This window comes from Pelecanus crispus, chromosome 14 (assembly GCF_030463565.1).
Source record: "Pelecanus crispus isolate bPelCri1 chromosome 14, bPelCri1.pri, whole genome shotgun sequence".
NCBI classification, from domain to species: domain Eukaryota; kingdom Metazoa; phylum Chordata; class Aves; order Pelecaniformes; family Pelecanidae; genus Pelecanus; species Pelecanus crispus.
The window spans coordinates 152,650-166,441 of NC_134656.1; the positions used below are offsets into that span (position 1 = coordinate 152,650).

At 46.9% G+C, this 13,792-nt stretch overlaps 1 protein-coding gene across 1 annotated transcript; it reads right to left on the reverse strand.

Moving 5' to 3' along the window:
- Positions 1-160: 160 nt before the first annotated feature.
- ZNFX1 (zinc finger NFX1-type containing 1) lies at positions 161-13,428 on the reverse strand. The gene is made up of 13 exons (XM_009487422.2): positions 13,318-13,428; positions 10,502-12,589; positions 9,601-9,732; positions 9,198-9,346; positions 8,831-8,974; positions 8,264-8,381; positions 7,780-8,027; positions 7,519-7,658; positions 7,048-7,202; positions 6,227-6,372; positions 5,747-5,857; positions 4,887-4,982; positions 161-2,690 (listed from the first exon to the last, which is right to left on the reverse strand). Exons 1-13 carry the CDS (start codon positions 13,370-13,372, stop codon positions 258-260), a joined length of 6,015 nt encoding a protein of 2,004 aa, XP_009485697.1. The 5' UTR covers positions 13,373-13,428; the 3' UTR covers positions 161-257.
- Between the last annotated feature and the right edge of the window lie 364 nt (positions 13,429-13,792).

The following is a 13,792-nucleotide window of genomic DNA, read 5'->3' on the forward strand; positions in this document are numbered from 1 at the left end:
CACCGGCGCAGCACCGCTCCGTCACGGCTGCACAGCGACCGACCGTGCGTCACATCCGCTCCCGGGTAACGGCAGCTACGGCGCTGCCCCGCCTCTTCCGGCAAGCTCTTCCGGCAAGCCCGCCCCCGCCCCCGCCCCCGCCACACAAGACCGCCCCGGGCGCACCGATAGGCTTTATTAGTACAGGGGCGGCAGCCAGCGCCCGAGGAGCCCATGTGGCGTCCCCGGGCGGGCTAAGAAAGGGGGCAGGCACCCCGCTACAGCAGCCGGTGAAGGTCCTGGAAGTTGAGCAGGTTGTTGGCGGTCTCGGACCAGGCCGGGTGGGTCGCACCGTCCATCTCGGGGGCGAGGCTGTTGCTGCTGTCCAGAGCGTGGTCTGCGCCCCCGATGACTGCGTGGCATTCAGGGCACCTGCTCCTCTCCATTGCCCCCCCACATTCCCCAATCACATAGATATGCCCATTTTTGCACTTGAACCAGTGGCCACGGGGACAGCCAATAGCACTGACAATCTGCACCCGCTCAGCTTCCGAGATCCCCAGCCCTGACGCAGGCAAGGCAGCACAGAGCCTCTCCAGGTCAGCCTTCACTGCAGCCTCATCCTCCTCTGTGAATTTCTTTGTCCCTTCCAGGATCTCACGTGCACTGGCAATCTCTGCTGCAAGCGCTGGGGTGATCATCCCGCTTGCACCTTTGCACCTTGCCAAGAGGCTCAGCAAATAGGTCAGTCTCTGGATCTCAGACTGCAGGTCCGAGAGCTCCTGTCCTGTAAAACTGAGGCGTGGCTTATCCAGCCACTCCTGGACTTCATCCAGGCGCTTTCTCAGCCCTTTCCTCTCACTCGCCTCAATTTTGCTCATAGAATTGGTTAGGTCTGCTACACGTTCGTAGAAGTTAAGCTGGTTCTCAATTAGTCCAATACTCTTTGTGGAGAGATCAGAAGCTTTTAGTTTATCTTCTAGCATAAGGTACTTCAGGGGTAGATTCCTCCGCAGAACAGCATTCCCCATCAGCGCAGCCTGCAGTCTTTGTCTGTTAGACTCAATTTCTTGTACTGGGCCTTGGATTTTCTCTTTCACCTTTTCTATCTCATCTAGCCGCCTTTTCACAATGGTGCCATATCTCAAATTCTTTCTGATAGGTGTCTGACAGATAGGACATACCTTCAGCTTGATGACATCATCATCTTCATCCATATAATGGTCAAGGCCTTGGGACTCAAAGACATGGCCACAGTCTTCAAGCTGTACAAATCGAGCATCTGGGTCTTCCTCAAAGCCAAAAAAGATCTGGGTGAGTTCCTCACGGTCACAAACAAGGCACTTCTTCGGGCAGGGCTCTCCACACAATCCAGTACAAGGATGACCACAGCGCAGTAGCTTAGCACATGGTATGTTGCAGCGAGGCCTATTGCATGGTTCAGAGCAAAGATTAGTACACTGATAGTGCTGGCACCGCCACTCGCATGGCTCGGTACATGGAGAACAGCGCTCTCCACATCTCTTTTTACACCTACTGTGGATACAGTGGTTCTGACATTCCAGCTGACAGGGAGGGCATTCTGTAGTACAAGGCTGCTGACACTTGTGGGCACAGACCAAGAAGCGCTTGCATGGGCTGTTACATGGCTTATGAAATCTTCCTTCAAAGCAGGTATGACAGGAACCTGAGCATACGTGACCACACTCCAGTGTGACAGAACACTTAGTCTCACATTCCACAGGCTTCTCATGTTTCATCTCCTCGGTGATCCAGCATTTAACTTGCTGATTGTGGCCACATTTCAGTGTGACTGTAACCAGTGCAGGACACCGCTCAGTGCATTCCTGTCCGCAGAATCTGTTGCACGTGTGCCCACATTTCAACTTTTTCTGGCAAGGTTCTTGGCAAAGAAACTCACTGTCTGGAGTAGAACATGGCACCATCTGCAGGTGGCCACACTTAGAAATAGTTTTCTCTACTATCACCATGCATGGTCCACAGGGCTCATAACATGACCGTGGACAGCGGTGCCCATCTGCACAAAGCACCTTTTGACAAGGCTTCAGACACTGATACTCTTTGTGCTGTGTGTCATATGGGTGACATGCCCTTGTGCAAACATGTCCGCAACTCAACCTAAATTCACAGGGACGACTACAGCCTCCTTCTGGGACTTTGCTGAAGTCTGCTGCTGTAGATACCAGTGTCTTGGTTTCAGGGTGGTTTTGACAGCAAAGCACCAATGAGCGGCCAATGTGACCTTTCTCCCGAAGGGTGTGAATGATCTTGCTCCAGAGAGGAACCTTGCCAAGCATTCTCATATTTCCAATACAATACAGCCCTTTCTTAGCTCTGGATAATGCTACGCATATCCGATTAGGGATCTGTAAGAATCCAGTTCTCTCCTCTTTGTTGCTCCGCACGAGTGACAGCAGAATAATATCATTCTCTTCCCCCTGGTACTTATCTACTACATGAACTTTCACACCTGCAAAGATCTTGGCTGGCATGAGCTTACGCAGACAGAAAAGCTGTCCAGTATAAGTAGTGAGAATGGTGATCTGAGAAGGCAGATAATCCTGACACAAGAAGTATTTGCACAATTCCACTACAAACTGGGCCTCATGTGGGTTCTGGTGGCTTTTCCCTTCCTGGATCTCTTGCTCAGGAAAGTCATGTTCCACAAAGAATAGGTTAGATAAGACCCCCTGAAACAAGAGAAAGGAATGTCAGAAACAAAATTTTAGCTTCCGTCTTTAGCAGCCTGTTTGCATGTCCCTGATTATCCACTGACAGGAGGACTCTTGAGAGGAGTACAGTAGGCAGTTACTGCATACTTAGGCGATTTCCTCTTAGATTTCCATAGCATATTCATCAGATAGGAATGTAAGCGTATTAATCACATTTCAGCTTATTAGTGACATTCCAGTATCCTAATATGAAATCAGTTCCTGTGGATGATTTTATTCCCTATCTTTTCAGAGTTGTTTCTACTGTACCTTTTCAGGTTGTAGAAAAGAGAAGATTAAGTGCTAGCAACATTTCTCAAAGCGTCATAGTTCCATTTAACATTCATGAAAAATGTCTTGTTTTGGCCATGTGGGAAAAAGACAGTAGGTTATCAGAGTGCAGGGCTTAGCGCTTGCCTAAAACTGCCTAGCAAAAAACATGCCTTCTCTGCTACTACAGTAAAACCATAAAGAAGCAAGGAGGATTGCTTTTCCACCAGGAAAACTAGGAACACTAGGGACTCCAGTAGTCACTTACCAGCTCCAGGGGTGTAGAGTTGTCTGCTCACCTGTTCAAAAATTCCATCTGCCTCGAGTAAGCGGGGACATTTATTTTTTTTGCTTATTAACTGGAATTCTTCTACCCATAAGAAATTCTTGGGCTGCATGCCAAAACCCAGAGACTGTTTTTATCAGGAAAGAACGGTTTTCATAGATCAAACACAGATCTCTGGTTTTCCAAGGTGTCCATAATGGCATAGTGTCCACTATTGTACAATTTAATTCAGTGATCACCTATGTTGGTTATTGTACTAGATGGGAAGATTCAATTTTGATGCCTTTTGTTATCTCAAGTTTCTTTTAAGGCCAGATGGAACCATAAGATTCTCCAGAATAGCTTCTCATAGGAGAAATGGGGTAAAATTTTGTGGTCTCCTCAGTTGTGTGTTTTGGGTGGGGTTTTTGTTGTTGCTTGGGGTTTGGGGGTTTTTTGTTTGGTTTTTTTCTTTAACTAAAGCATCTTCTACAAAATACTTGATCTGGATTTCAAGATACCAAAGAGGACCAGCCACTTTCCCAGATAGCTTAGTCTAGTAATTAAATCATCTTCAGTATTAATTTTCTCATCTGGCTTTGGCATTCTGCTGTAGTTTTCGGGATGCTTTCCTCATCCAGTTCAAGAGCTTTTGACTAATTAGTACTGTCTTTTCATGAAGAGAGATTTACGTAAGCTAAGCTACTGTAATCCTCTTTCAGTAGCTACGTCCAATTCTTTCTCCCAGGGTATTCAGTCACTTGTGTCTCAGAGATCCAAGGCCTAGCTCTTCTAGAGCATAGCAGTGTAACCTTGGCTCAGACTTCTGGGGAAATAGTTAACGCTGTGACAGAGAGCTGCGAGCAAGTCTGCAGAACAGAGCTATGCAAGATAAGAAGGGTAAAATTACAGACAGAGTTATTTGTTAATAGTTCAAAGATGCAAGAAAAGCACCAACGTGGAGAGATACAAAATTCTAATTAGGGTGGGAAAATACAAATCAGAAAACAGGGAGTTAGTGTTAAGATGGAAACTCAGTAACATTAAGGAAGAAGCAGAGGCTGACGCTTCTCCCAACTGATACCTGCCTGACTACAGCAAAGACTCTTCAAGTGTCTTACAGTGTGGCAAGCATAGTAATGCTTGTAACTTACTAAATTCTAGCTGTTTATTGTGCATGTTAGCCAATAAGTGATTGCTTTATACTTTTAAGCTGAACAGATGTTGTTAGCAGATGTTGTGTGTTGGTAAAATGCCCAAAGAGCGAACCCAAGGAAGGAGGGTTCCAGTAATCAAGTCACCTATCTTACACTGGAGTTTCACATAGTATGCTTTAAGTCTCTCATTTAAGATCTCTTCCTAGCTTTCAATCTCCTACAGTTCTTTTGGTCCCTCTTCCATTTTTCACCGTTCTTTTAAAGTCATCAGTACTGGATCCATTTCCAGTGTCCACCATCACTAATGCCAGAAGAACTACAAATTACTTGCCTAATTATCACACATTTCCTTGTTTCAGGTATAAATTTCAACAACTGAACTTGATCTAAGAATTTGAAATCCTTGAACACTATATTTTACAGAAACTCATTTTAGCCAGTAACCAGGGAAAAAAGCAATTGCTTGGATTGCTGAAAACTCACTTTTATGTTCTCATACTTCAGGACAGAGGGATGGTTCTCCAGCTCCTGGTATATATGAGGACTGAGAAGCTGGGCAATTTCAGGACGCATGCGGTGCTGAAACACAAAGCAGCTTTATCAGTCTTGAGGAAGGAGCACCATATTTCCCCGTCAATATCCTGTTGTTCCACTGTACAGACTGTGGCTGAATACAAGACAAGGATGACTTTCCAGTAAGAGTCAAGAAGGGAGCACCTCCCAATCCCTACCCTCCCCCGCCCCATCGCTGCCACCACCAGCAATTACAGGGGGAGTACTAGCAGAGTGTCTTCAAGAAAATCATTTGGCAAGGTTGTTGTAGTAAGAATGCTGGTTTCGGTGCAAATCTAAGAACACTGTTATAGATAATGAAAACCAGCACCTCACCCTAACCACTCCATGAGCTCATCTAGGTAGTTTTAATACACGGCTGCTGGAGGTAGAATTAACTTCTCCAGGCACCAAGATAGATGATTATAGCAATTTAGCAGGAAGCAGCCTGAGAAGATTTGTGCTGTCAGTCTCCAGAGTTCTGAAAGTTTCAGGTGCCATAATAAGCCACATTCATTGCACTAAAACATTTGGGAACCTCGGTGCTGCGGATGACACCACTGAATAACTGGAAATATACTGGAACACTGCTTGTGGCAGTTTGACAGCTCTTACCATTCTTCTCAGGAATTAAATAGCATATTATTTTCTTTTAGGCTGCTCTGAGAGTAGAAATATAAACTTAAGTGTACTACAAACTTAAAACAACCTAAATGCAAATGCAATGGAGTTTTGTTTTGGGTTGGTGGGGTTTTTTTTGTTTGGTTGGGTTTTTTACAGCTCTTCCTCACTTGGTATTTCAGACGGACAAAGGGGAAATCAACTTTCACCAGCCGTTCAAAGAGAGAGACTTCCAGATTGAAGTTCTTGGCCAGGTCATATACATTTGCACTAGGCTGCAGCTGAAAGAGAAGGGATAGGAGGTCCATGTTTTAGCACTTTTTCCATGTATTAGTAAGATTTTTCACTCATCTCTCTTTCTGTCACTGGTCCCCCATAGAAAGGCCAGAGACTGGATTCTTGCAGAAGCGTTAAATATCCAAGTTAGACACAGTCACAATGGAAGTGGATACAGTACATGTAAAATCATATCAGTTAAGCCAAAAGACAAGTCCCACAGGAGCTCTACTCCAAAATGACAAGAGACAGAATCTATGGTATCTGTGGAAGCTGGGGAGAAGTAAGTCTTGGCAACCTTTCACATATGGTGTTTGATTAAAAGGTTCTAGTTCATCTGCACACCGGTTAGAGGCATTAGTCACGGATGTTACCTGCTGGTGATCTCCAATGAGGATGAGATGCTGGCAAGCTTTGCTCAGAGTAGTAATGGTGTGAGCCTCAAGCACCTCTGCTGCCTCTTCTACAATGACAATTCGCGGCTCTACTTTTTGCAAGATCTGACGGTATTTGGCAGCACCTGAGCAAAGAGAGAAGATAAACCTTAGTAGAATATAATTATAGGCAAGCATTATGACAAGAATTTTCAGGGAGGGGAGTAAGCTGTGTCCCAGAAAAGACTGGGGTTCTTCCCAAGATTCCCCATTTGAAGACTCAGCTTTTTGAACTTTAAAACAGCACCATACCAAGCATGGCTTCTATATGAAGAGTTATTAGGGAAGGGAGGTGGGGATTAGAGTCCTATGCCTGCCTTGCCTCTTTCCCGATGCTCTCTTCAGACATAAGATACCTACTCAATACATTGATCAACACACATAAATAAACCTAAAATTGTCTCTCCAAAGGGTCATATTACAATGACCTTTACACTGTCATCACCGGAAGGTGATGTGAGGATAGCAGTGCAGATATTAGCTGTGCTTTACTCAGGCACAAGAAGTGAAGCATTTCTGCTAGAAGAATGCTGCTCGAGATGGAGGGAGTGCAAGAGCACACAGAAACTGCTCATGCAGTTAATTGACAACTTGCACAATAGCCACGTTTGCAAAGGGAGTCAGAGATTAAGAAGGCTGCAGACTAATGCAGAGCCTGACCCAGGCTGTCAAGCAGCACAATACCGATCTTTTGGCAACAAGGTCCTTTAACCATTACTGGATGCAGTACAATACTGGTTTGCTTCCCAGCTGCTGTGCACCTGTAGTTGTCATCCCCACAACTTGGGCCTCCTTGAGAATGCAGAGATCTTCCTGCAGCCGCAGTTCTGTCAGCCTTTCTGCTGCTGCCTGATACTGCTGTTCATGCTGCAGAATCCTCCGTCGAATAAACCCCTGATAGGTCTGCAGCCAAAGCCTGAGAAGAAAGTGCCATTAATCACACTCAGCAAGGGGAACAGAATAGAGATCCAGAAGTTCCGAGTCGATTCGATTCAAAACTTGCTCTGTGTCTTTTGGGCAAGAGATTACTAGCATCTGTACTTAGTCCCAAACACACACAGTGGAGATGACAGCACTGCCTGTGCAATACAGGGAAGGTAGGAACAAGCACGTTCAAATAAGGAGCTGAACAAATATGGACAGAAACACTGTGGCTTGACAGAAAGAGTTTGCAAACTGGAACAGTCCTAGGAAATGTTTGCCTGACAGACCCTGCAAAATAGCTTTGTCACCTGTAAAGCCTCCAGCGGGAGCTCAGATCAAGTTGCCAGAGATCTTGAATAGCCTTGGCCTCCAACTCTGTCATTGCACTCAGTTTACGGAGCTCAACCTTCATCTTCTGCTTCATTTTCTTCCTCTGGGCAGCAGTTATCTGCAGGAAAATAAAGCTCCCCAATAAGCAGTTACAGCACAAAGATTCCTCTATATTAGCATCCCCATGTTGTTCTTTACACAGTCAAACAGAGCCAGAGCGTGCTAGTGCATGCAGTTACCTCCCACTGCATAGTCTTCTGTTGTGGTTGGGCTGTTCCTTCTTCCCGGTCCTCCAGCTTCATAGCTAACAGCATGCCGGCTAGTTCATGAACAGCTCTGTGCTCTTCCTCCTTCCTTCCTTGAGGTTTTGCTGCCTCTTCATCCTCAATCACTCTGTCAGCTTGAATCAGGTCAGCCTCCTCTGAGATCTCCAAAAGCGCCTCTTCTGCTTCACCTTCCCACTCCTCCTCTCTCTCCTGCTGACCACCTGTGAGAGTCACCAGTCACATGCAGTAAGCCACAGCCACTCTAGTAAAATCACAGTGCAGCAGTCAGATCACTGTGTGGAAATTAAGGTTAATCTTCTTTCCACTACCTTACAGTATCATGCATCTTTCAGTGTTTGTTAAGTAGCAGTGTCTCTTTTCTGGCACACATGCACTGCTTAGGCAAACACACCTGTAGAGGATGAGGTGGGGTTTTTTTTTTGTTTTGTTTTTTTACCTGGATTCTCAGCCCCTGTATTCTCTGCAGCATTCTGTGTGAAGGCAGTTACACCAAGGCCCAGCCACTCCAGAATCATTGAGTGTTGTGAAGGACTGTAGTAAAACTCTTCATCATCCTAATATAAGGAAAGTCAAATTAGCCAGGCCTATTGCACTTCAGAGTCTTAGGATGATGCCAAAGCAGCACCTTGCAGCGACAGGCAACCAGGACAAGTCCCCCGAGAGACCTCCAGAGCTAGAAAGTCTGAGCAGCCTCACATCTTCAGAAAGAGCATCCCTCCTCCCCTTCAGTTTAAGAAGCTTTTATTTGGGCACTTGTATTTTTATGCTGATAAAGATCACTTAGAATCTCTGCAGTTTAAAAGAGCAAAATTTAAAGCCCCTGCCTGCCCCACCCAGTCTAGACTACTGTCACTTGGCACAGCTTGCTATTCACTCCCTCGCTTTCCTAGTAGCCAAGTGATGCTAAAAAGAAGTGCGTTTGAGGAACCTCAGACTCGTTAGCAGGAAAGGTAGTAAGCATACATTGGGACTGCTTGACTCAAAAGAAAGGGACCTCTCTTACCAGACCATTCATCAGACTGTCCCAGTGCTGGGGTGCAATGCATGCTTCCAAGTGGCGCTCATGCAGAACTCCGTATGTTGTGCACTCTAAGTGCTTCGCTCCTTCATGGAGCTCATGCTCAGCCTGTTTCATCTCACTGGTTATCTACTCACAACAAAGAGAAGGGAGGCATCATCATACTCAGAGAAACAAAGTTCAGAAACAGCAGGACAAGAAACTGATAAAGTGAACAAGGACAGAAGAATTAAGAGGCTGACTTCAGTGTAAGACAAGGTGAAAGAACAGGTGTGGAGGAAGTTTAGTTAGCTCCTCCAATGCACAGGCCAGGCAACCCAGTCCCATCATCTCCAGTGAAGCCTGCACATACATTCACATAGGCTCTGCGGAGATGCATTGGCAAGTTGTATCGGAATTCACACTTCTTCCTCAGCTCCCTCAAGGTGAATTGCTTCAGGACCTCACTGCTGCTTCTGCCCCCAACACGTACTATCCCATGTTTCTGGAATGTGTATATTCCTGGGAATGAAAAAGAAATATTAGTACTGTAGAGGCAAGCTCTGTTTTCTGCAGTATGACAAAGGGTAGGGAGAACACCCTTTGTCCGCAAATGCTACACTGGATCGGTCTGAGTGACGTTTTCTTCTGTGTATAAATGGGGCTAGAGTCACTAGACAAAGCCAAAAGGCCAGATAATCATGCCAGAAGATGGACAGAGTAAGAGTTACAGTATTTCTTCCTGACCCTCCATTATACTTGTCAGGCACACTTACCTTCTAAGAACTGATCCAGCGCATGGTTAGTGTAGCAGACTATAAGGATGGGAGACTTCTGGACACCACTTTGCCACGCATGCTTATTAGTTAAGAGAGCCTGAACAATCTTCAAACCAACATAAGTCTTCCCTGCAAAACAAGCTCAGAATCAGAAATCACCCTCTACAGAGTGCCTTGAAACACAGGAATCATCAAAAACAGATACAAGACTTCCTTCTAGACTGCAAATCTGGTCTGTGCCAAGAGAGCCGACCCCAGACAAAATGTAAGCAAAGTAGCATGACACTGTCTTTGTGGCCTTTAGTTGAGCAAGGCCATGCTCTGCAAGAATGCTGTCTTTGCATTAATCCGCTGGACCTGGACCCAGGGTTTCCTCTGCCACTGCACCCCCAGCCCACTCCAATACTGGCTTCATACATGACATTTGGCAAGCACATCCACATACTAGTGGAATACAAGCAGTGGTGCTTGTTGAGTTCAGGTATCATTTAAAACAACTACAGTTAATCTTGTAATGCTTTATTCACACAGAGAATCATGACTAAACACTCCCAACATTCTAACATGCTATGAAAACAAATAGGATTGTTGCACAGCAAGAGGCACCGTGTTATCAAAGATGGTTGAATATTTTTTCACCCCCATACACAAGCAGAGCCAACAGTGCAGTTGGTGTCTACTTGCAACTAGGCTGGCAATGCGTAAGATCAGATATGGGTATTTGAGGACATTTTAACCTTCTCCACAGCTCATGGTAACTGGGCTAGTCAAGCATCAACTAGGCATGGGACTAAAGCTTTGGAGACAGTACAGCTGGCTTTCTCTGAAGTTAACCTCCCTAAATGGGGGAATCAAGGAGAACTCCTTAAAGGACAGAGACAAAGCAAATGTTTCTCACCAGTCCCAGGAGGTCCTTGGATAATAGCCAGCTCCTTGGTGAGTGCAAGATTCAATGCCTGCATCTGAGACTCATCTAATCTCAAGGTTTCCATTGAAGGCCACTGCTTGGGGTCTAGAACATGGACGCTTTGCCTTCTCAAACCATCAGGGTGCACCTCTTCATCTGACAGGGGATCTTCCATCAAGGGTGCAAAGTCGTAGGCAGTATCAATTGTCAGGTATGTTGGCTTCTTCACCTGTGCATCACATTCCACGATGTACTTCTGGAATGGGATATCTTCTTCCTGGATTTCTTGTAACCCTTCCAACACATGCCGATAGGCCTCAAAGTAGGCAGTTGTCTCTACCATGAGGAAGGAGTCTGAGGGCTGAACCTCTGCCAACAGTGCCTGGCTCTGTGCATTAAAACATAGCTGCACGATCCCATGGGCAAGATCTGCATTATCACGATTTGAAACAGTGGCAAAAAGGCATGTCTCAAAGTGATCTTTGGACATGCAGATCAGGGATCCATATAGCAACCGTTTGGAATTCTGCCATCGTACAAACTTCAATGGTTTCATGTCAAACTGCACCTTGTAAACAATACCAGTTGGGGAACAGAGAGGGGTAATAATCCGTGTGTCAAAGTAGATCCTGATATCATCAAATTTTTTCTTTCTTAAACCTTTGTCCTCAAAGCTCTGCAAAAGCTCCAAGATACCTTCCCTTAAAGGCCTTACAAAGTCTTCTCTCAAAAGCCGGAAATGGGTGTCAAGATAAATGCTGGTGCTCTCATATCTTCCAGAAACAATATTGGGACGTAGAAAGGGTTTCTCATCATGGTGTACCTCATTATATGTCGGATAAATGGTCATTGTACGATAGGTTTCTTCCTGACCATCAGTCTGAGGCTGCAGAAGAGTATAGTTATCAGCCCTCAGTGTGCCTTCACGTCTCTTCTCCTGCAGATGCTGCACAAGCATCTGGACTTTATTTAGATTCTTCTCTGTTTCTTCTGTGATGTCCACACCAGAAGCTCTCAGGGCATTTATGGATGCCGGCAAGACTGTCAAGAGAATGGAGATTTTCTGCACAGAGCTGGCTGGGAAAATACTGATCAGGTCCTGAAGAAGTAAAATGATGTTGCTAATATGCACAGGGTACTGATGACGTACAGCAGGGACTGCTTCTGTTATCATGTCAGACACATACTGTGGCAGACAGATCTTGAGAAAGTTGGACTCCTTCACCACTCCAAGAAGCTGTTGGACACTCTGTCTGTCCATTCGGGAACTGCATGCTTTTCGAAGCACCTGGCAAACGAGCTGAAGGAAATTGGGTTTCATAGTCATTTGGGAAAGAAGTTCCTTCAAACCCGAACTGGAAGCAAGTGTGATGACAACTTCTGAAGGGTCTTTCTGGAGGAGACTTTCTAGGAATTTATAGCCAATCCTTTTGACTTGCTGAGGCTGCTCACCGAGCTGGGCACCACCTCGGGTAGGGCTCGGGCAGAAATGAAGATTCTCCTGAGATTGCATCCTTCTTCCCCTGCCTTCATTTTCTTGCCCATTCCTCAGCCCCCTAGCTCTTTCCTGGGCTTGTCCGCCTTGATAATTCCTTCCCCTGCCCTCATTATCTTGCTCATTCCAGGGTCCTCTGGGCCTCTCATGTGTTTGTCCACCTTGATACCTCCTTCCCCTAACTTCATTTTCTTGCTCATTCCAGGGTCCTCTAGCCCTCTCATGTGCTTGTCCACCTTGATACCTCCTTACTCTACTCTCATTTTCTTGCTCATTCCAGGGTCCTCTGGGCCTCTCATGTGCTTGTCCACCTTGATGCCTCATTCTCCTTCCCTCATTCTCCTGTTCATTCCAGCGTCCTGCGGCTCCACTGTTGGCCTGTCCACCTTGGTTTCTTGGTTTATTCTTGCTTGACTGAGGAACTCTCCAAATCCAACCACCAGATCTCTCCCCTCTTTGTCCAGGTAGAACAGTATAATTATTAGCTTGGGGGCTTTCCCCTAACTGAGCTGCCTGGCCTGACACATTATTTGTTCTGTTTCTGCCTCTTCGTATAAAGCCAGTATCCCAATGATCTTCATGTCCTTAAAAAAAAAAAAAAAAAAGACACTCCTTAATTGTAAATCAACCACATTAACCTGCCTCTCAACACAAATGCACGAGCATTTTGGCCTGACAGTCAGCATATTTTGGACATTTGGCATCAAGTTAGAAAACTACCATTATATTTGCACCCAGATTTTCAAACTGCTGTTTCCTTTATACCCCTTTTTCTAACTGCTAAAAAGAGTGCCATGCCTAGAGTTCACTTAAGCTGTTAAGCCATGAAGACACTAAAAAAACTAAACTCTTTTCCACAGAAAAGAAAGCAGAATTAAGAAAGGCCAAAGATGGGAGTTTCCTGCATAGGACAGGATTTCCCCAGGAGTTAGCTGTCATTGGAAATTATGACAAAGGCAGCAGCAGCTGACTTTGACTGCACATAGCACAGTTAAAACACGGAACCTTCCGGACAAAGTCCAGCCTCTCAGAGTAGCAGGAAGCATAGACCATACAGACTTTGTCACACCCTCAACAGAATACTTAGGGAAGCACTGAGTACTAGCAGAAACAGTTAGCAAAGAGATTGCTGCAGTGCGTCATCCCCTCACGGCCCCAGCCAGACTCCAGGGGCAAATAAGGAAATGCTAGAATTTAGGCTTGAGGAAATTTCACTACACACAGGCAAGGAAGGAGCGGATCCCCCCTGTACCAGCACCATCCCCCAGGCCTTCCACAGCCTTCCGCCCTGCATTCACCAGACGACCCTCACCTCTCCCTCCAGCTCGGGGCTGCCGGGAGCAAGGCTCCTGCCCAGCGGCCTCCATCGCTCGGCCCGGTGACTCCTCTGCGGGGCGTCGCAGCTCTCCGGGACGAGGGCACCGCTCAGCTCCTGCACCCGAGCACAGGCGCCGTCGTGCTCAGCGCCGCTGCGCTCCCGGCACGGCCCGGGAACCGCCGCGCCTACCCCGCCACCGACGAAAGTTTCACTTTCCAGTTCCCCGCAAGGCCCGCCCCGCCGCCCCCGCCCCCGCCCCCGCCCGGGCCCAGCGGGCCGCGCCCTCCGCCCTCGCCCGGCCCCGGACCTCACCCTCGCCCTCGCCCTCGCCCTCGCCCTCGCCCCCGGCCCCGGCCCCGGCCCCGGCCCCGGCCCCGGCCCCGGCCCCGGCCCCGGCCCCGGCCTCGCCTCCTCTCGCCCGCGGGAAGGGCCGCCCGACGCGCCGCTCCGCCGCTTTCGCTTTGCCTTT